We start from the raw sequence: 20,923 nt of genomic DNA on the forward strand, positions 1-20,923 counted from the left end.
AATTAGTTTTGAATTTGAATGACGTCAGTATTCCAATGACGTCACTTTGCATCTCCTTACAATAACTATAAATTGGGTACATGACGTTTCCGTTTTAAGAATGCTGGAAAAATTCCAGTGCAAAATTGCTATTGAATTTGTTTTGTTTGAACATTAGTAACTACATCGTAATATAATACAAGTTATCATAAATAATCAATTAATGTTTTATTAAATTAATTAAAAACAGGTATTTGTCATTACGGCATGTGATCAGCTTACACTCGAAATAAAAATGTATTAATGAAGAAAGTAGTATCTGTGGAATGTCGTGTCAGCCAATCAGAAAGAAATGTACTCTTACAACAGCCAATCGTTAAATGACAATGTCAGGAGGACATACGGTTTAGTTATGACATACGAGGAAAATCGTACAATAAATATGACCCTCGTTATGCTGTACCTCGTAGGTAATAAAAATTGTAAGTGGATGAGGGGAGGTCCATTATAAATAGGACAAATGGCTGTACCGAGTTGTAACAACTGTCTTTCCTGAATGAAAAAAAGAAAAAAAAAGAAGCTATTTGTTCATAGTAAAAAGGGTATATTTAATGAAAACAATATGCTCATAGAATTCAAGATGAAAATAATTATTGTTAAAGCCACTGACCCTGGTTATCATAATAATTAGTGAAAAAATATATTTAGCTGTTACAGCTTTTTCATCTTTAATTTACATTGTACACTTTATTTACAGATCTTTTTGCTGAATTATCGATTTTAACAAGTCCAAAAAGTCTCTTTGAGACTAAATATAAAACTAGTCTAACATCTGGAGTATAATGTATTAAAATACATGTATCTGGAATCTTAAAACCAGTCCTCTTAAAGGCAGAGTTTTTTGCCAGAAAATAATTTGAGGGTACATAATGAAAACAAAACAGACCATAAGTGCCCTTATTAGGTAGTTATATATGGGCTTGAAATGTTTTGAAATTAGACTCTCTGTCCTTTTTTATATATACTTTATCAGGTCAAATATTAAACAGCAGTTCTTTTACTAAAATCTGTCAACAAATAATAAACATATGCCAGTTACAAAATAACTGGGTTTGTGCTGTTTTTAAAGTTTAGTAGATGAGTTGGCTAAATTTTCTTATGACCCAGAGCTAGCCCTTTACTTTTGAACATCTTAGAGTACATAATTTTACACCCCATACCCTCTGGCAGAAACCCTTCAGACTAATATCAAAAAGGTGGGTAAGCCAAATTAATACATGTATGTGTATTAAATTTTTGCGTATTTAATTTGTGATTTATAAATTGAGGTGTTTTTGTCATGCAAACGTATTACTTTGTCTTCATTTCAGACTTTAACACGTGTATCTAAAATAAACATCACCATTTGTAAATTCATCAGTATTTTGTATTATTATATTTACTTATTGTTGTTTTCAGGCGTGGTTGTGTGCAACTGGATAGTGATGCTGTCCGTGCTGATCTCACTGTGGTGTACGTTCGACTCGGCCGGGCGCAAGTGGGTGAAGATGAAGAAGTACCAGGAGAGTCTGAAGGAGAGCAGAAAGGCTAGCCATCGAGTTTCGGGCAGCACGCGGCGGAACTGGAGACAGAGGTAACTGGAAATACACATGTTTCTTGCCCACTGGACAGGGTTATTCATCTTTTGCATGGTGCTAGACAAAATCTGTCTGACCCTAGGGCTAGATAAATCTGTCCGACCCGAGGGCTAGACGATTTCTACATACACGTGATGTCATAACTCATGTTTTACAACAATTAACGTCATACCTCACGTTTTTCAGAATTCTGTGTGCCATTTAGTGTGGTATCATTGTTTTTTAAATATTTAAACAAATTAATATTTCCAACTTTATATTTATTGAAATGTTGTTACATTTTTATGTTGTTGCATAATGTGGACTGTATTTTTCCGCGTATGATTAAAGGAGTTTGTAGATGAAATGTTTATGAATCGTTCTACAATAAACAAACTGTAGCTTACAAAATTAATGTTTTGTTCCAATAATTAAATGGGCAAGAAAAAGAATCAATCAACTGTTGTGAGGTATACATGTGTAGATAAGGCGATTCCAACCCTCGGAACAAAATGTTTTTGTCCCTCGGGTTGGAATTGCCTTATCTATACCTCACAACGGTGATAGATGCTATTAATACACATACATGTACCACTAACGTGGGGGAACACAGTTTTTACATTATGTTATTCTGAATACCTGCAGGTTACGTGTTTATAGTCTACCTGTAGGGGTACACTGTTTCTGGAATGTTTATTGGATATTTTTGAAAGAAAGGAAATGTTAAGATTTAAATAAAAAAATTTAAAAAGTTTAAACACTGTAATGTATTAATTTGGTTTAAATTGACTACTAATTGCAGCCCTCTAGATTGCGACCGATATGGTCGCATATGCGAAAGAAAAAATATTCATTTGGTGACTAAAACATTTCATACTATGTATATTAGAGATTGAAAAGTTTATGTAGAGGCCTGTAATTAGGTGAAAGGACCTGCTTAAAAAATACTGGACAGGTGTTTGGTAAATTGTTTTGACTTGTGTATTTGTTTTTATGGTTGCATGCTGCATGACCTTTCTATCTTGCTGTGAAATTACTTTAATAGTGGAGAGGGAAACAGGTGAGTTCAACCAAAATATATACAAAATGTGTACAAAACAAAGCAACAATGAGATACACTGAGAATTATAACAGACAGTTAGGTACAATGTAATATAATGAACAAAGAGTTATAACGAACAGTGAGATACAGTGTAACTCAATGAACAAAAGGTTATTTGACAAACAGTGAGATACAGTGTAATATAATGAACTGAGAGTTATATAATGAACAGTGAGATACAGTGCAACAAAATGAACAGTGATATATAGTGTAATATACTGAACAGAATTATAACAAACATTGAGATACAGTGTAATATAATGCACAAAGAGTTATATAATGAACAGTGAGATCTATACAGTGTCATAGTATGAACAAAGAGTTATACAACGAACAGTGCAGTATGTTACCATCAGTGTTTCTGCCAGAAAGAAATTTTTGGGTATGGCACTATGGAATTGAATGCAACCACAGTCAACTGAGGGTATGGGGAACCTCACCCAGAAAGAAAATGGGTTAAGTTTAGGCTTAGGGTTAAGAAAATCATACAGTAATGATAAGAATAATTAATTTTGTCAAAAGGTTAACTTAATAAATAAAATCTGCCAAAAAATTTGGGTATGGCGCCATACCCGTTTTACCCTCTGGCAGAAAGCCTGAGTACATGTATGTATAGTAAAACCATACCTGTAGCTGTTATTTCAGATTAAGAGGACAGTTTTGAAAAAGTAAAGACTGATTCCTTGATGACACCTCAGCACATTTGTGTACTGATGCTATTTGTTGTAGGAAATACATACATATATGCATGTACAACATACATGTGTACATGTATGAACAAGCAACATGCGGATGTTGAAATTTCTTAAATAGTTTAAATAGTAGTGTGAGTTATTTTCACTTCAGTAATACATTGTACATTGTTTGAAAAAAGAAGTGATACCTGTCAAACCCAGGTTTACATAAAATTTGTTAAAAGTGCTTTAGACAAGCGAATATTCTTTTAAGACTTACATGCTCGTACTGTAATGCACATCAACTACTCTAACAACATAAAGTATTAAATTAAATATGTTTTTTGTGTTCACCATTGACAAGATGGAATGTTTTCTTTCTGAATGTTTTCCAAGCACTCTATACTTATTTTCTGTTGTAGATTTCAATTTGAAGTGACATTGTAACACAAGCCAATTGCACTTGTTTGTTTGTCTAGTCATTATGTATGTAGTTTTCACCATTTTCTTTAGAAAACTAACTACTTTTTTGAAGTACTTCAACCCTCGGCTTTCTTCAGGAGTGTAAATAAAGAGGTTATCCATGAAAAACACTCCCTGGTCATTTGTTAATTTCGAAAATAATAATTCAAGGGAAACATTTTCTTTTTAAAATTTCATGTAATGTTCCCCGACATTACTCATAATCCCTTCACTCATTCATTTACCATTTCTGTCAAAAGCGTTGTCAAAATTGTCCTTGGCTGTATGAGTTACAGGAGTTTATAATTACTAAGGGTGGTTCACTTTTTAAAAAAATGTATTGCCAGGGAACATTTTGTTTTCAAAATCTTGATTAGCAACTACTGCTTAGTATTTTAAAATTATGTAGTGATCTGTGAATCTTGTATTGTGAATCGCGATGTGATACTGAACAAAATGTTCTCTGATTGCTAATAGTATTGGCAGTCTTCAAGGCGAGCTGAAGATCAGTCTTCTTAAACAGGGCTCAAACTTAAGAATTTGTCTCCCACGGCAATTTTTAAAAGAATTGCCATGGATGAAACAGTCCACCGACGGCAATTTTAAGCCTGCCTATGGCAATATTTTTAAAAGTGACATTTGCAGCAAATAAACCTGACTGAAAGGCTATCTTGTTATGTGTAGACATCTTTTAAATGTTCAAATGTTAAATATTAGCAGATAATGTACACCAGGTGTATACCTTTCGCCATTGTTGAGGAGCTTTATCGAGGACAAAAGTGCCATCGGTGATGCTCGCTACCTACGGCAATTTATATCTCAACGACGGCAATTGCCGTCGGTGCCGCCATTAAGTTCAAGCCCTGTTAAATGATGCCAGGTGAGCAATCACATTAAGTAATTGAAATTCATTAGACATTTATTGCAAGGTGAAACATTTGCATCGAGTTCCTAAAACTTTCCAGGCAAGTGTAGAGGGGAGTGGGAGTGATTACTCACCTTTCCTGGTGAAGGCTGATTGGTGTATTGTCGGTTACATTTATGATGAGTTGATATCTGATGATGTGTTGTCTTTTTAAAAAATTTCAAGAATTTATAGTGGACTGTTGGCAATGAGTGTTCGTTTTCTTTTAACATGTGTTAGAAGTGTTTATAACTGGCATTGTTCATACATGTTGTGTATAAATACAAGTAGTTAGGACTAATGTATCACTGTTATATTATTGTCCTGTTGTTTTTATAAATTTTTCAATGGTTAGTTTATTATCCTTCTGTGTTCATTTTTATAGTTTTCCATCAAACTACTGATGGCCGTATCATGTACCTCACCAGTACTCTTTGTTTAACTTTTAATATTGACAGTTGGTGATCAGTTGAAAATTGAGTAGCAAGTACTATTTAATGTTTTAGAAGTGTGTAGTAGATCGCGACTTGGTACTGAACAAAATGTTCCCTGACTGGCGTACTTGTACATTTGTGATGAGTTTCTAACTGATTGTATTGTGCATTTTGTTTTCATGCACAGCCTTCGAAATTCATATCATCTTTTGTAAAAATAAGTTGAAAGTAAAGATAATGATTTTAGAAAGGTTGTTGCACTGCGGCAGTACTGCTGGTTGCCATGGCGAATTTCAAGGACTGTCCTGTGCATGTTTTTGTTGCAAGAGTTGTTGATGGAGTGCTGGTTGATTATCTTGTTATATTTGTTACAAAAAGTTTATATTAACCAACACTTTTACTGTTATACAGTTGTATAACTTTAGAAACAGTTTGTGGTATATAAGCATTTAAACTGCTTAATGTTGATTTATTCTCTTGTTACATTTGTTACACAAATTTGTAATTGTTGTGTTACTGTATTGCTCACTTATGTTTGTTACGTGAGTTGATAAGTGATAATATTACTGTATTGTCCTGGGCCCCGTTCCACAAAGTGATCTTAGCCCTAAGATCACCTTAAGTGCATAGTGCTAAGATTGCTTCATGGAACGGGGCCCTGTAGTATTATGTTTGTTGTAAAAGTTCGTAACCCAATATTGTATTGAGCTATGATTATTTTCTTAGAAGAGTTTATAAGTCATTATTGTAGAATTATTTTATCAGGGTTTCTAGATTAAGGTAACCCCACTCCCATGGCTAGTGATATTCAATGTTGGGCTAGTAAATAACTACTATTGCCATGCCTGATGGCTAGTGGAAAAAAACACATGTTGCAGTTAAATCTATTTTGCAAATATGAATATCCTGCTCCCCCTGATTGTGGCTAGTACATTTTTTAAATCACTCATCCCATGGCTGGTAGATTATATACAAATTCTAGAAGCCCTGTTTTATTGTCCTGCTATAAAGGATCATATTACCAAAATGTACATAAACTGATATTGTATTTTCCTGTTACATTTGTGACTAGAGTCCTATAGACTTAGAGTATACATGTAGATGTATAACTGATGATATTGTATTTTCCTGTTACATTTGTGACTAGAGTCCTATAGACTTAGAGTATACATGTAGATGTATAACTGATGATATTATATTGTCTTGTTACATTTGTGACTAGAGTCCTATAGACTTAGAATATACATGTAGATGTATAACTGATGATATTGTATTTTCCTGTTACATTTGTGACTAGAGTCCTATAGACTTAGAGTATACATGTAGATGTATAACTGATGATATTGTATTTTCCTGTTACATTTGTGACTAGAGTCCTATAGACTTAGAATATACATGTAGATGTATAACTGATGATATTGTATTTTCCTGTTACATTTGTGACTAGAGTACTATAGACTTAGAGTATACATGTAGATGTATAACTGATGATTTTGTTTTCGTAATTGTCGGATTCCTGTTACATCTGTTTACAACAGAGCAGTGTTCGAGAATAACGGTATCCCGATATCCCGGGGATACCAGAATTTAATTTTGGATACCAAACTTCAAGAACCCAGTATCCCACCGGGATACCACATAATACTAAATTCTCAGGTGGGATACCAGATTTTGAAATGTTAGTATCCAACTGGGATACTGCCCAAAATTTTTAATCTCGAACACTGCAGAGTGTAGTTTTATTGTCTTGTTTTGTATTTAGGATTTATAGTAGATCCCTGCAGTAAACAATGTCACTTCATCTTGCTTTATATTTTCGTATCATTTTATTTTTATTTTTATTGTCGCTTTTCCCTTTGTTTTGGCTGCCATCTGGATTTGCTTTTTCCTTTTTTTATGCTTTTTATTTTCAGGTCTAGAGTTATAAAGGGCTTTTTTCTTCAGAAGCTACGCAGGTACCTTCTAACTTGTAGTTTTGCACAGCACTACTACATTATATACTGTTGCCTCACCTACATGTATTTCATGTCTTTTACTAACTATTTAAAAAAAAAAAAAAGTCCTTTATTTCAAACGTTTCATGTAGTGAAATTGACTGCTAAATGTACAATAATATTATATAATTATTAAAAGAAATCTTGTGAGTTATTTTATGCAACAGGTGCCTTGTATGATACATTGTTTGTAGGTATGGTACATGTGTGTGGGTACTGTTCAGATGTAATGAGCAGACTACGGAGTTACTAACTTACAGTGTTTTCTTAAAGGTACAATGTACTTGTCTGTTTACATTTACAACAAATTTATAAATGTAAAAGAAAACATGTTACTAGGTTCAGAGCTTCTAGAATTGTTAAAAAAATCCACTAGCCATGGGATCATTGATTTAATTTTTTTACAAGCCATTATAAAAATGAGATGGAGCTTTTAAAACCCTTACATTCCGGGGGCGGTGGATAAAATATTCATATTAACAAAACAGACTTTTATACAGCATTTGACAAGTTTGTTGTCAGTAGCCATTGGGCAAGACAATAGAAGTTATTTACTAGCCCAACATTGAATATCACTAGTCATGGGAGTAGGGCTATCATAATTAATCTAGATGCCCTGTTTTTTTTGTTTTTTTTTATATCTAGACATTATGTAGCGCAACCTACATGTATATGTACATGTATAAATACATGTATAATTGAAGTTCTATAAAGTTTTTTCTTGCTTGCATGCACCATATACACTGTGTATTAATGTACAGCAAGATACAGCATTACATTTTTTTGTGTGGCTGTCCCACTATCCCACAGCAGTTGACACACAATCATGTAGTTTACATTATACATGTAGTTTAAACCTGCCCCAGCTTTAGGTGTTTACTATGATATATGCAAAGGTGCATATATTCGCAAAAAATACATGCCACAATTTAATGATCCAGTTTACAGTATGCTAATAACAGATTGGAAACATGAAAAACATGGTGGCCAGTCTAAGTAAGTTGTTAAATTTAATAGCCCTCAGATCACACATTTTCATGATCAAACATGTCGTTATGCAGTCCATCTGCCATTACTAAAACTATCACACTGGCTATAGATACAACTGCTTGTGATCTTTTTACTTGAGTCACATTTTCCATGTTGGAAAGATATACATTTACATACATGTAATACATTTTGTTCTAAAATTGATGGTCACTCCTATAAACTATCTTTATTAACTTCAGTCAACATGACCTAACACATATACATGTACATGATTGCGTATACTGTAAAGGTCGACTTGGATGATCGTTCAACTGCTAATTTTCAAATTTGACAGTACCATGATAACTTGCATGTGCATGTATGAACAGTTTTACATGTAGTTTTATTTGTAGGCAATCATGTGCACAGTGTCCAGACCTTTTGGTTTCGTGATACATGTACTTTTTGTATAATTTTTCATTTAAAACAATTTATCGACACAAAATAACAATACTAAATATTAATATTGACTGAATGTTGTCCTTTGTAATAGCACTTAATTTTTGTTGTTAGAAGTCGCTTAAATTTCCATGTATGTGGTATGCAGAAGCAGTTGCTATTTGTTAACATCATATACTTGCATTCATGGTTTTACGGTGATGTATGATGTGGTTAGGAGTGAACAGTAATATTGTCATCAAAGTTTATCACTGTTGAATTACAGGTACATGTACAATACTAACTTTATTACAGTATAATAGATAACAGGTGTAATAATTGATGATATAATAAAGACATGATAATGAAATTATGACAACTCAGAAAGACACATTTGATTCAAGAAGGAAAAGCACACATCTATTTGTTAGTGAAAGAAATAAATCTGGACCACAAGTCATTCTATATTAATGTTAGAATGTGTCAAAAGCACTTGAAGATTTATTTCTCCACTGCATGGGACCCGCATTGTTTGTATAGCCACATTAGCTACACGCAATTGCTAATTTTCAATAAAATAACAGCTACAGTATTTACATATAATTAATACATGTATTTTGCTAATGGGATTTATAAAACAAAAAAAAAGAATTTCATGAAAATGCTCAACATATCAGAAAAGTGGCTCAATATAAAAACAATTCCAACATGATCCCTGTTATATATGACTGTAACTGTCTGTCTTTATAGCAAACTTACATGACAATGTATAAATATGAACTTCCATTTTGGGGGTCCAACTTGTACGTGTACTTCTCATGTCATCTATGTACTAGTAATCACACACTATAGGCATTTATAACCCTGATTTGTGGGGGTTTTGTGCTATAGTGGTGTCATCTATGTACTAGTAATCACACACTATAGGCATTTATAACCCAGATTTGTGGGGGTTTTGTGCTATAGTGGTGTCATCTATGTACTAGTAATCACACACTATAGGCATTTATAACCCTGATTTGTGGGGGTTTTGTGCTATAGTGGTGTCATCTATGTACTAGTAATCACACACTATAGGCATTTATAACCCAGATTTGTGGGGGTTTTGTGCTATAGTGGTGTCATCTATGTACTAGTAATCACACACTATAGGCATTTATAACCCTGATTTGTGGGGGTTTTGTGCTATAGTGGTGTCATCTATGTACTAGTAATCACACACTATAGGCATTTATAACCCTGATTTGTGGGGGTTTTGTGCTATAGTGGTGTCATCTATGTACTAGTAATCACACACTATAGGCATTTATAACCCTGATTTGTGGGGGTTTTGTGCTATAGTGGTGTCATCTATGTACTAGTAATCACACACTATAGGCATTTATAACCCTGATTTGTGGGGGTTTTGTGCTATAGTGGTGTCATCTATGTACTAGTAATCACACACTATAGGCATTTATAACCCTGATTTGTGGGGGTTTTGTGCTATAGTGGTGTCATCTATGTACTAGTAATCACACACTATAGGCATTTATAACCCTGATTTGTGGGGGTTTTGTGCTATAGTGGTGTCATCTATGTACTAGTAATCACACACTATAGGCATTTATAACCCTGATTTGTGGGGGTTTTGTGCTATAGTGGTGTCATTAAACAAAAAAAACCCTTTAACTTGTGCTTCTTTTGGTTTCCAGTACCAGTAAATATTGTAGTTTATTTAGATTATTTTTTCTTCACTTTTCAGAAACATGACTTTATATTATTCCTTGTAACAGTATATTTGATAAAAATAATTTCTTCATGTTGTCTATAAGTAACTCGATCACAGCTTTCCAGTACCAAAATGCTTATAAGTCATTATTTCCATGTATGGATTTCAAGACACCAAGATCTGTTTAAATATTCTGTTCCAGCAGATCTCCATTTTCCAGTGATTGAACATCATCATAGTATGGATACAATGATGCTAATGATGCTAATAACACTAGTTAGTTGTATGTCATTATGTATTTGACAGGAAAGCCTTCCGTGCCTATGAAGAAAGCTGGGACCGTCGCCTACAGCTTCTCTGCTGCTGTGTGAAAAGGAAAGGCAGGAATCAAGTAAGATTTTAGAGCTTAAAAAAAGAGTTTTATAAATGGAACGAAATGTTTTATTTAACAACACATTCAACACATTTTATTTACAGTTATATGGTTCAGGACCACCCATGATATTGAGAGAGGAAACCCGCTGTCGCCACTTCATGAATTACTGTTTCCAATTAGCAGCAAGGGACCGACCGCGCATTAAGGGAACGCTTTACCATTGGGCTATGTCTCGCCCCCTTTTATAGATGGAGCCATCCATAAACAAAACATTTAATTGTCACCTTACTTGCTAGGCAGCATAATACAGTAACTGTTATACTTAATTTTAATTACAAGATTTCTGCAAAGGTTACAGGTATTATATTTTTTTAAAAACCCAGATACTGAGATGACAAATACATATGGAATTTTGTATTTTATTGGTACTAGAAAATTATTCTCGTCATTAATGAAAAGCTCACAGTACTCCCTACTTTTTAAAACCCTTCAAAGTTTTATCAAATATCAACCCAGTTGACATGTGTTGGGTCACAACAATTGGGGTTATTTCCCCTGTTAACCAATGTTAACATATGTCTAGTATTTTAAAGGTCATAGTATATATGTACGTTGTCATAAAAGAAACACAGATTTCATTTGTACTGAAAATGACTAATTGACAGAAGAAATATTAAATATGTTTGCAGTTTTATGAATTAAAGAACTTGGAATTAACTTGGGAAACCATAAGAACCATCTGTAATATTTTAAGTGTCTAGTAAGTCTATAAAGTTCCGCTACTTGTATTCAATTTCAGAGTATTTGTTTTGAAGCCAGATACTCTTAATCGGAAGCTACATAGATGTACATTTATAAGAATTTTAATATCTGTTTCAAACAAATATTTGAGAAGTTTTTATCAACTCATTTCATTATTTCTTCTTTTTTTTTTTGCTTCAGAACTCCCTTGCAGAAATTGCTCAACTTTTAACTGAATTCTTCCGTGATTTGGACGTGGTGCCTTCTGATGTCATAGCTGGCCTCGTACTGCTTCGGCAGTCTCAGAAGAAGCGCATGAAACTGACTGTGGAACAGGTAGGCATATGTTGTTTTAACTGACTTCCCTAATTCCAAATGATATGGGGTTTTTCAGCAGGTGTTAAAAAAACATCAGAACTTTCTGGAATTCAAGATTTTTGTGCTATTGTAAACTGATCCTGTCCTTGGTCTTTGATGAAAAGGTCACATTAACCCCTTATGTTTCAAAACCCAGCAAAAGTTTTCAGATTTTGTTTTCTAAGGTAATTTTTTTTTTGGGGGGGGGGGTGGGGGATTAGATATACAGTCTTTACCATGAGCAAAATCAAGGCAAACTGAAGATCACTCTTCTAACATTGTACTAGGCAAGTAATCACCTGTACGGTTTTAATTAAAATGTATTATAAGTTTTATTGTATTTATTTATCAATCTGCTGCTCCTAAAACTTCCCAGGCATGTGTGGAGGAGAGCACAAGTGATCACTTGCATTTCCTGACAAAGACTGAGACAAAGATACCTCACGGAAATGAGAACTTATTCTAAATTCCACGTATTATTACATTAATGTTTAAATTTGTGAACTGAGAGAAAATAAGAATTAAAATTTACTGTTATAAATACTGAGGGATTGTGTACTGGTTTGTTGTGGTTCCAGGGCAGCAATGATGTGTACCAGTATTTATCTGGAGTGCCAATCACCCCCCAGACCCAGTTCCTACAGCTGAGTGAGCCCGACGTGATGAGTGACTACCAGAAACTCATCCATTACATGAGGTTTGCACTCGCTGCCTACGGCTGGCCGGGCTACTTCAAGGCCAACCCAGGAACCTGGCTCTGTCGGTTGACACCCTTCCTCAGGTTTGTCTTTAGTGGTACTTACTGTTATTTAATACTGCGGTAAATGTGTAGTGTATATATGTTTTATCTAAATGTATAAAGTCGTCAAACTTAAAGGACAGTGGACCAAATGAATGAATGAATTAATGAATGAATGTTTAATGACACCCCAGCACAAAAATACACATCGGCTATGGGAGTCAAACAAAGGTAAGTATATACACAGGGCCGTAGCTAGGATTTTTTGTTGGGGGGGGTGGGGGGGGCCAACTGAGTAGTTAATAGTCTAAAACTCCTTAAACAGTTAAGAAGATAATTTTCTTTAAGTTTCTAGAATGCTTTCCTGAAAGTGTAGATCCATCAAACAGCATGCTACGGATGTTGACATGTTTAGGTGTTAATGGCACTACAACTACATGTACCTGTAACTGAGCCTTTTTAAGAACTAAAATTACATATTAAATACATTTTCTTCTTTAGAAGGAAGGAAGGAAATGTTTTATTTAATGACACACTCAACACATTTTATTTTTGGTTATATGACATCAGACATATGGTTAAGAACCACACAGATATAGAGAGGGGGAAACCAGCTGTCACCACTTCATGGGCTACTCTTTTTGATTAGCAGCAAGGGATCTTTTATGTGCACCATCCCACAGACAGAATAGTACATACCACGGTCTTTGTTACATCAGTTGTGGAGCACTGGTTGGAACAAGAGATAGCCCAATGGGGCGACTGATGGGGATCGATCCTAAAACGACCATGCATCAAGCGATCGCTTTACCACTGGGCTATATCGCACCCCATTCTTCTTTAGAATACCATATATCCAGTGTGTTTGCGTTTGTGTGCTAATGTTTGTAGCAGTCACTTTTTATTAGTCTCTTACCAGTCCACGATACCCAAGTGATAATTTTTTTTTTGGGGGGGGGACTACGTAATTGGTCAGTTCTATGGTTTTAGATGGAAAAGTCTACTTAATCAATAGTTTTACAGAACTATTTACAGTAATAAACCATGTCCATTACCATTTTAGGGGCGACAGGTAATATTCCACAATACCAGTATGTATTTTGTGTCTAGACAGCGTCAATTAATTGGCTCGTCTGGTTACCAATCAAATACACACCTGCCAATCAAGAATCACAGGTAGAAGCAACTAACAGCATAGACCAATTAACAAAGAAAACACTCCGTGTATCATTTCAGTACGTAGGTTACTGCACGGACAAAACATTGTTAATTATTTCGACTTGTTGTGTAGCCACTTTGACAATGGTATTTCATTTTGTATTGAAAAATAATATATATAGTGCTGGATGTACTTACTGCTGGCTTACTGGGATGTGTATTATTACAGAACATTGCAATGTATGACTATTTATCATCCCGCAAAAACCAGGTAGATTGTGTTTCTCTAGTTCTAAGGCTCATTCCTGACGTTACGCGTTAAGTATTACGTAACCACCAGCTCGTCAGAGGGCGTACTCACTGAGATGGTACAAAATGGATGCGCCCGTTATATATAAGAGCCGTCACATTTAACCGTTTTATTAATTAACTATACGATTATACTTGTTGATATTAGCCGATGATTAATAAATCAATGCGCTCTAGTGGTGTTGTTAAACAAAACAAACTTTCTTTCGTGACGATTTACCCATTTTATGACCCTTGAACTTAGGAGATTGGGCCAGGTAGGGAAAATGCATTGCTTCAAATGGTAGTACTCTCAGAATGATTGTTTTGTATCTGATTTCTTTTCAAGTCATTTGGAAATGAAACGGACCACTTTTCAAGTACTGCATACAATGTTATGTATACATTGTACTAAATTAATCTTTTTTATGACTTGTGTGAAGGGATATAACTGCATGCAAAGGGATACAACTCTTCTATAAAAGCTAGATCTGTAAATCAGCTGCTAAATGCATGGGCTACCTAGTACTGATATTGTCTGGAGTGAACCAGCTATCAACTCATTTTCATCTGGAAAGGGTTATATAATAAGACATTTGCAAATGAATTCCTTCTGGAGGACATTAAATTGGGTACATCATTTTACACACAAATTTAGTTTTACACACATTTTTCACATATTGTGTATATTTAATGTTGATATATATATACATATATATATATATATATATATATATATATATATATATATATATATATATATATATATATATATATATATATATATATATATATATATATATATATATAATGTCACAAGTGTTTTTCAATAGGGAAAATATGAACCGAGTTTTAAAAAAAGAGTAAAGTTTGTTTTATTTAACGACACCACTAGAGCACATTGATTTTTTATCTTATCATCGGCTATTGGACGTCAAACATATGGTCATTCTGACACTGTTTTTTAGAGGAAACCCGCTGTCGCCACATAGGCTACTCTTTTACGACAGGCAGCAAGGGATCTTTGTTAATCGGTATTTGTCGAGGTTGATATTTTACATATTAAAAAACACGAGTAGCGAATTCTATTTATCCTATAACACTTCTAAAATAACATTTTAATTCAATTTTTAGTAAATCACATTACTAAAGTCGCCACCATTGGTAATATGACGTCATCACGATTAGTACAAATTAGTTTGACGTCACACATGTTAACTAAAGCTTTGAAAACGTTACGCTCAGGTACACATGGTCTTGTTGGCTTGTAAGCAAATGACCCATCCACAGCAACACATTACCTAGAGACCTTGCAAATTTGCATACCATTATTAACCAGGTTAATACACTAAAATTATCACTTGGGTTTATGACATGGATATCATGAGTAAGTTATAGGTTAAATATATATATACTACTCAAAAGAATTTAAGGGTCAGACGATATTTTCGACATTATTTTCTGAATGTCAATTATATTAGCTAGACCATAATGTCACGCATGGTATTGTTCCATTTTGACGAAAGTGGGTCTAAGCAACCCATAAATGAATTAAAATCCACTGTCATTGACACTGTCGACTAGTTCTAATGGCGAAAACTTGCTTACATTTGCACGTAAATTAGGGCGAAAGCGAAAGGTCTGCTAAGTGCCCATAACTTGCTTTTTCACAAAGCGCTTCATTTACACGCTTTGCATGTGTATTCCATGTTCCCAATGCTGAATTTCCGTATAATTGGAGCTTGCGTTCGTGTAATACGCAAAGAAATGTTGCTCTGAGACTTGGTGTCAGTCAGAATGTCGTTGGCCGACTGTGGCAACGGTACCAAGCAACGAATTCTGTTTGAAATCGTCCATGTTCGGGAAGACCCCGAAGCACTACAAATAGAGAGGACCACTACATCACCAATATGGCTCTACGTCAACGCACAACCACTGCACACCGATTACGTGACAATCTGCGGACTGCGACTGGAACTCGAGTGCCTTCGCCAGGCTGTTCGACCACCACTCCTACCATGTCACAGAATGGCCAGACGTCACTGGTGCACACTTCATCTGCGGTGGCAACGTGTTCAGTGGGGTCGAATGATGTTCACTGACGAGTCCAGGTTTAGTCTCCAGTTCAACGACGGTCGGGTTCGTGTCTACAGACGTCCTGGGGAGCGCTTCGCTGACTTTAACGTTAGACAACGTCACCGGTTCGGTGGTGGCAGCGTCATGGTGTGGGGCGGCATCTCTATGGTGGATGGCAATCTGAATGGAATCCGCTATCTGAATGAAATTATCCGGCCGTTGGTTCTCCCAGGCCTTCAGCAGATTGGCGGCGGGGCAGTTCTGCAGGATGACAATGCCAGACCCCACCGCGCCAGGGTGGTAACGGACTTTCTCAGACAACAAGGTATTGCCAGGATGGATTGGCCAGCATATTCGCCTGACTTGGCCCCAATAGAGCACGCCTGGGACAAATTAGGCAGGAGAGTTCGGGATAACCATGCCCCTCCGGCCAACCTTCATGATCTGGGTCAACTTCTTATGGCAGAGTGGCAGGCCATTCCGCAAGAGTTCTTCAGACGTCTGATCAACAGCATGAGGCAACGATGTGTCGAGTGTATTCGCGCCAGAATGTTCTAATGTGTAAAATCCGTGTTTGACAACCTTCAACTTTGACAGCATGTCATGTGACTTTCTTGTATACAGTGACGTTTATTTGTGGGTTTTTGTAAATATGGAACAATAAATTAAATTTTTGGTGTAGTTTACATCATCAATCTAATACACTCTGAAACTTATTTGGTTATAAATTTTTGACCCTTAAATTCTTTTGAGTAGTATATATATATATATATATATATATATATATTTTTTTTTTTTTCTTTTTTTTTTTATAGCTGTTGCTGCTGTATGAAACGAGATACTCCTTCAGTTGCGGGTGACAACTGCTGCTTGTGTAATTTTGCCGCACTGAGACGCATAAGCAAACTGCAGGTGTTTGATGTAGTGTATGCCACCTATCATGTGGATGTAAGACATTATTTTTTATCTGTTGTTTTCTTTTCAACTTAAAAATACCCACACAGATGTTGAGCGTAATGTTTCCGTTTTTCAAAGCATGTGTCAGATTTTATGTCACAAAGATATATGTTATGTTTGTGCTTTTTATTCTTCTACAAGCATGAAACCTTGTGAGTTGATTGTCTCATTACAGTGTTTACTTGTTCTGTGTGTAACAATGATAATGTACATATATGTTAAATTAAAGGGTTAGGTCAGTAAATTATTTAAAACTTTATGTCTGTACTTAAAACACTACAACAAACACATTAATAATAAGCACTTTCTTTTTGTCATATACAGTGAAACTCCTCTAAACCGGACATCTTCAACACCAAGTAAAATGTCTGGTTTTAAGAGATATCCGGTTTAGAGAGGTTCTCTTCTGTACAGATATTTAAAAGGGGCCCACAGAAAATGCCCTGTTTGGGGGATTTCTGGTTTACAGAGGGTCCGGTTTTGGGAGGTTTCACTGTAATAACACAGGGCTTCTAGAATTTTTATAAAATCCACTAGCCATGGGATCATTGATTTATAAAATTTACTAGCCTTGATTCAAAATTCACTAGCCCATCTTTACTTTAAGTTAATACAATTTTACTAAATAATAGTAATAATAAGATATGTCACCTAAAGAGGGAGATAGAGCTTAAAAACACTAACATTGGGGCGTGGGGTTGGGGGCAGGATATTCATATTTACAAAATAGACTTAACTGCAACATTTGACAAAATATTTTCACTAGTCATCGGGCATGGCAATAGTAGTTATTTACTAGCCCAACATTGAATAACACTAGCCACAGGAGTGGGGCTACCATAATCTAGAAGCCCTGAGTAAAAGAAAAATGTAATGGGGTTCTTAATGATACAAAACAATTATGTCTATGCTTAAAGCGCTACAAACAAAACATATTTATAACAAGCACTTTCTTTTTGTGATATATTAGCAGAAAAATGAAACTTGTAATGGGTTCTTAATACTAGAAGACATTTAAGACCATTTGAATTTCAAATTTGAAAAGATATTTAATTTATTATAATATTTCATTGTTAAAAGAGAAAACAAAATAATTTTCTTTTTCTTTTTTTTTCTTTTTTTTGCACTTTGTGTATACATACATGAATAATATACGTACATATTGTTTAAACAGTCTATTCCAGGAATAATATACGTACATATTGTTTAAACAGTCTATTCCAGGAAAGGCAAGTGATTGCTTGCACTCCTCACCTTACTCACCTAGAAACTTTTAGGTGATCAGCAACTGATCACCTTGCAATTAAAATTTTAATAAATTTTATTTGAAACATCACATGATTGCTTGCCTAGTACCATGTCAGGATAGTGATTTTCAGTTTGCCTTGATTTTGCTCACAGCAAAGGCTGCTTAAAAGATGACTTATTGTAATTTAAAAATTTGCATGGAAAATCTTTAAGATTTTTCAGGAATTGTTGATTGTAGCACTTCATGTACTAAGAGTTGTAAACTGTTCCTATACTTTACAAGTCCTACAAAGCTTTCCCATTTTTGTTTTTCAATGGAATTTTCATATCTGTCTCTAAATATTAATAATTAAAAACAATAATAAATAAGTGGGTGTTTTGACCTTCCTGTTATGTATATATTTTGTGTGTTCAGGGGTAGGTTGTAGCTCAGTCATAAAGTTTTCACTGTAGGTATGATTGGTCATAGAATCGTTTATCCTCGGTGGATTTTTAATCTCCAACCAAGTCGGTGCCATATGACCATACCCATTGATTTCCATCAATTCAATTTGATTCTCAAGGGTGCAAAATGCAGTGCCCCTCATTTTCATAAAATTTAATGCACTTCCTCTCTAATAAATGGACTGATTATTTTTAAGAATAAAACTTTTTTCACTCCTCGACATGTTTAAAAGCATAATTTTTCAGTCTCCTCGGATTTTCCAAAATGAAAGTCTGCTGGCGCATCAAAAGTAATGGAAAAGTGTAGTCTGTTAGTGTTAGTGTTATTGTACATGTACATGTATGTAATACAGATGGAGTAACATGCATGGCACCAATACATGTACATGCACCTCGATCTATAGGTTACCTCTTGCTACAGTTTCTATACTAATGTAAAGGGTTGTAATCATCTTAAGTTAGACACCAAAAAACTATAGGGTATATGTGCTGATAAGTTTTACAAGCCAACAATTATTTCTTTTTCCTTTCATCTTATATTCTGAAAATGAAGCATGAAATTAATTTGAGGTCTTTATTAGTAATTTCAGCTTGAATGCTCTGCTATATCCATATACAATTAGTTCAGTAAATTCAATAGAATGTATTTCATGCATGCTGATGCTGAAAAAAAATTCCATTTTTTTTTTTTTTTTAAATTTCAGTATGTGTTTAATATTCATGTATTTTTAATTAATAATTAGTTGATAAAATAAAATAAATTTAAATCCAGTTTATTTTATCAATGCTAATTCTGAAATTTCTTTTCTTTTTAAATTGAAAGTTGATACTTTTTTTAAATGTATTTTTCTGATTCCTGTATCAATAAAGCATGCATTAATGACAGTTGAAAATGTTTATTGCTTTGACCGTTGACCTTCCTGACTGTGATTTATCCAGGATGTTTTGCTTGATGTCAGATGTGATTGGGAAAATTAGCACACGTAAATCATACTTGGGATATTTTTCAGGCCATTGAATAATGCAGTACACCACTGTAATTAATTTGTTACAGCAGACATAATATATTAAATATATATATTGGGAATTTTTAGCATAGAAATTGGGGGATTTTCAGTGCCACTTTTATTTAGGAAGGGGTCTGTCTTTGGACTCACAGAATGCCTGGATAAATCTCTGACTGAATTGATAACTAATAATTCTAATATAACTAATATATAAACTATATACATGTGTATGTTTGCCTAACAGAGCAATAATTTTAATATATACCATGCAATTTATAACTTACATGTGTAAGTATTTTTAGAATATACCACAACGGTTATTAGTCACCTCACGGTCCAACCGGAGGGGACCATGGGTTTCGTCTCTGTCCTTCTGTCTTCCAGTCTGTCTATCCCACATGTACATTCTGGAAATTTTTTCCACAATGCCTTGATATGAAATTCTTTAGTATGTATCAGATACTGTTACAGATTTTGATTTGTATGGCAATTTACCCATTTTTGACAAGAGTTATGGCCGTTGAATATATCAGATACAAAAATATATTTTTCAGTACCTTTTTTTTTCAGAATGTCTCAACATATTGAGCTGAAATTTGGTGTATAATTGTATCATATACTGTTACAGATGAAGTTGCAATTTCATGGCGATATACGCAGTTTTATTCCTTAAACTTGGGGGATACAAAAATTTGTTGGGCCCTGAAGGAGACAAGTATTTTGTTTTAGCAGTTCTCTCAGATTGATTGTTGAGATACATGTATGGCTTTGTTAAATGTATTGTCACAGAGTTGTACATTTGACTCAATTAATCTACATGTAATCTGTTTAAAGTTGTGCACATCTACACACATGCATATACATGCCCACAAGCGCCTGTGCGCATACACACCCACAATACATGCACATGTAGACCCACACATTTACATGTACACATACATGCACATAAACACATGCACGGCTTAGGCAGTATACATGTACATGTTATGTGCTTTTGACAATATTCATATTATTTTGCTGTTATTCTATTAAATATTTTTGTGTCTGTATGTATGTTGTGGTGCTGTGGAATAATAATAATTATTATTTTGTTCTCTATTCTAGAGCTGGTGGTGTGTGTACTACTCCTGTAGCTTTGGTTTTATTTTATTTTTTGTTAAATGTATTTATTTTGTTCTGTACGCTAGATCTTTAGAATCCTGCTTGTGTTCTTCACTAGTTGTTTGGTTTTTGAGAGATCCTGCTACAG

The 20,923-nt window shown here is 34.5% G+C and overlaps 1 protein-coding gene across 1 annotated transcript in view; it reads left to right on the forward strand.

Annotated features, from left to right (window-relative positions):
- LOC121370835 (diacylglycerol lipase-alpha-like) overlaps nt 1–20,923 on the forward strand; it is a 48,461-nt gene that overhangs the window by 7,701 nt on the left and 19,837 nt on the right. Inside the window, exons 4-9 of the mRNA XM_041496337.1 lie at nt 1,438–1,612; nt 7,085–7,126; nt 10,590–10,674; nt 11,602–11,736; nt 12,336–12,538; nt 16,834–16,966. Coding sequence (XP_041352271.1) covers nt 1,438–1,612; nt 7,085–7,126; nt 10,590–10,674; nt 11,602–11,736; nt 12,336–12,538; nt 16,834–16,966 — 773 coding nt within the window. The remainder of the gene's footprint in view (nt 1–1,437; nt 1,613–7,084; nt 7,127–10,589; nt 10,675–11,601; nt 11,737–12,335; nt 12,539–16,833; nt 16,967–20,923) is intronic.

Source organism: Gigantopelta aegis, chromosome 4 (assembly GCF_016097555.1).
Source record: "Gigantopelta aegis isolate Gae_Host chromosome 4, Gae_host_genome, whole genome shotgun sequence".
Taxonomy (NCBI): Eukaryota; Metazoa; Mollusca; class Gastropoda; order Neomphalida; family Peltospiridae; genus Gigantopelta; species Gigantopelta aegis.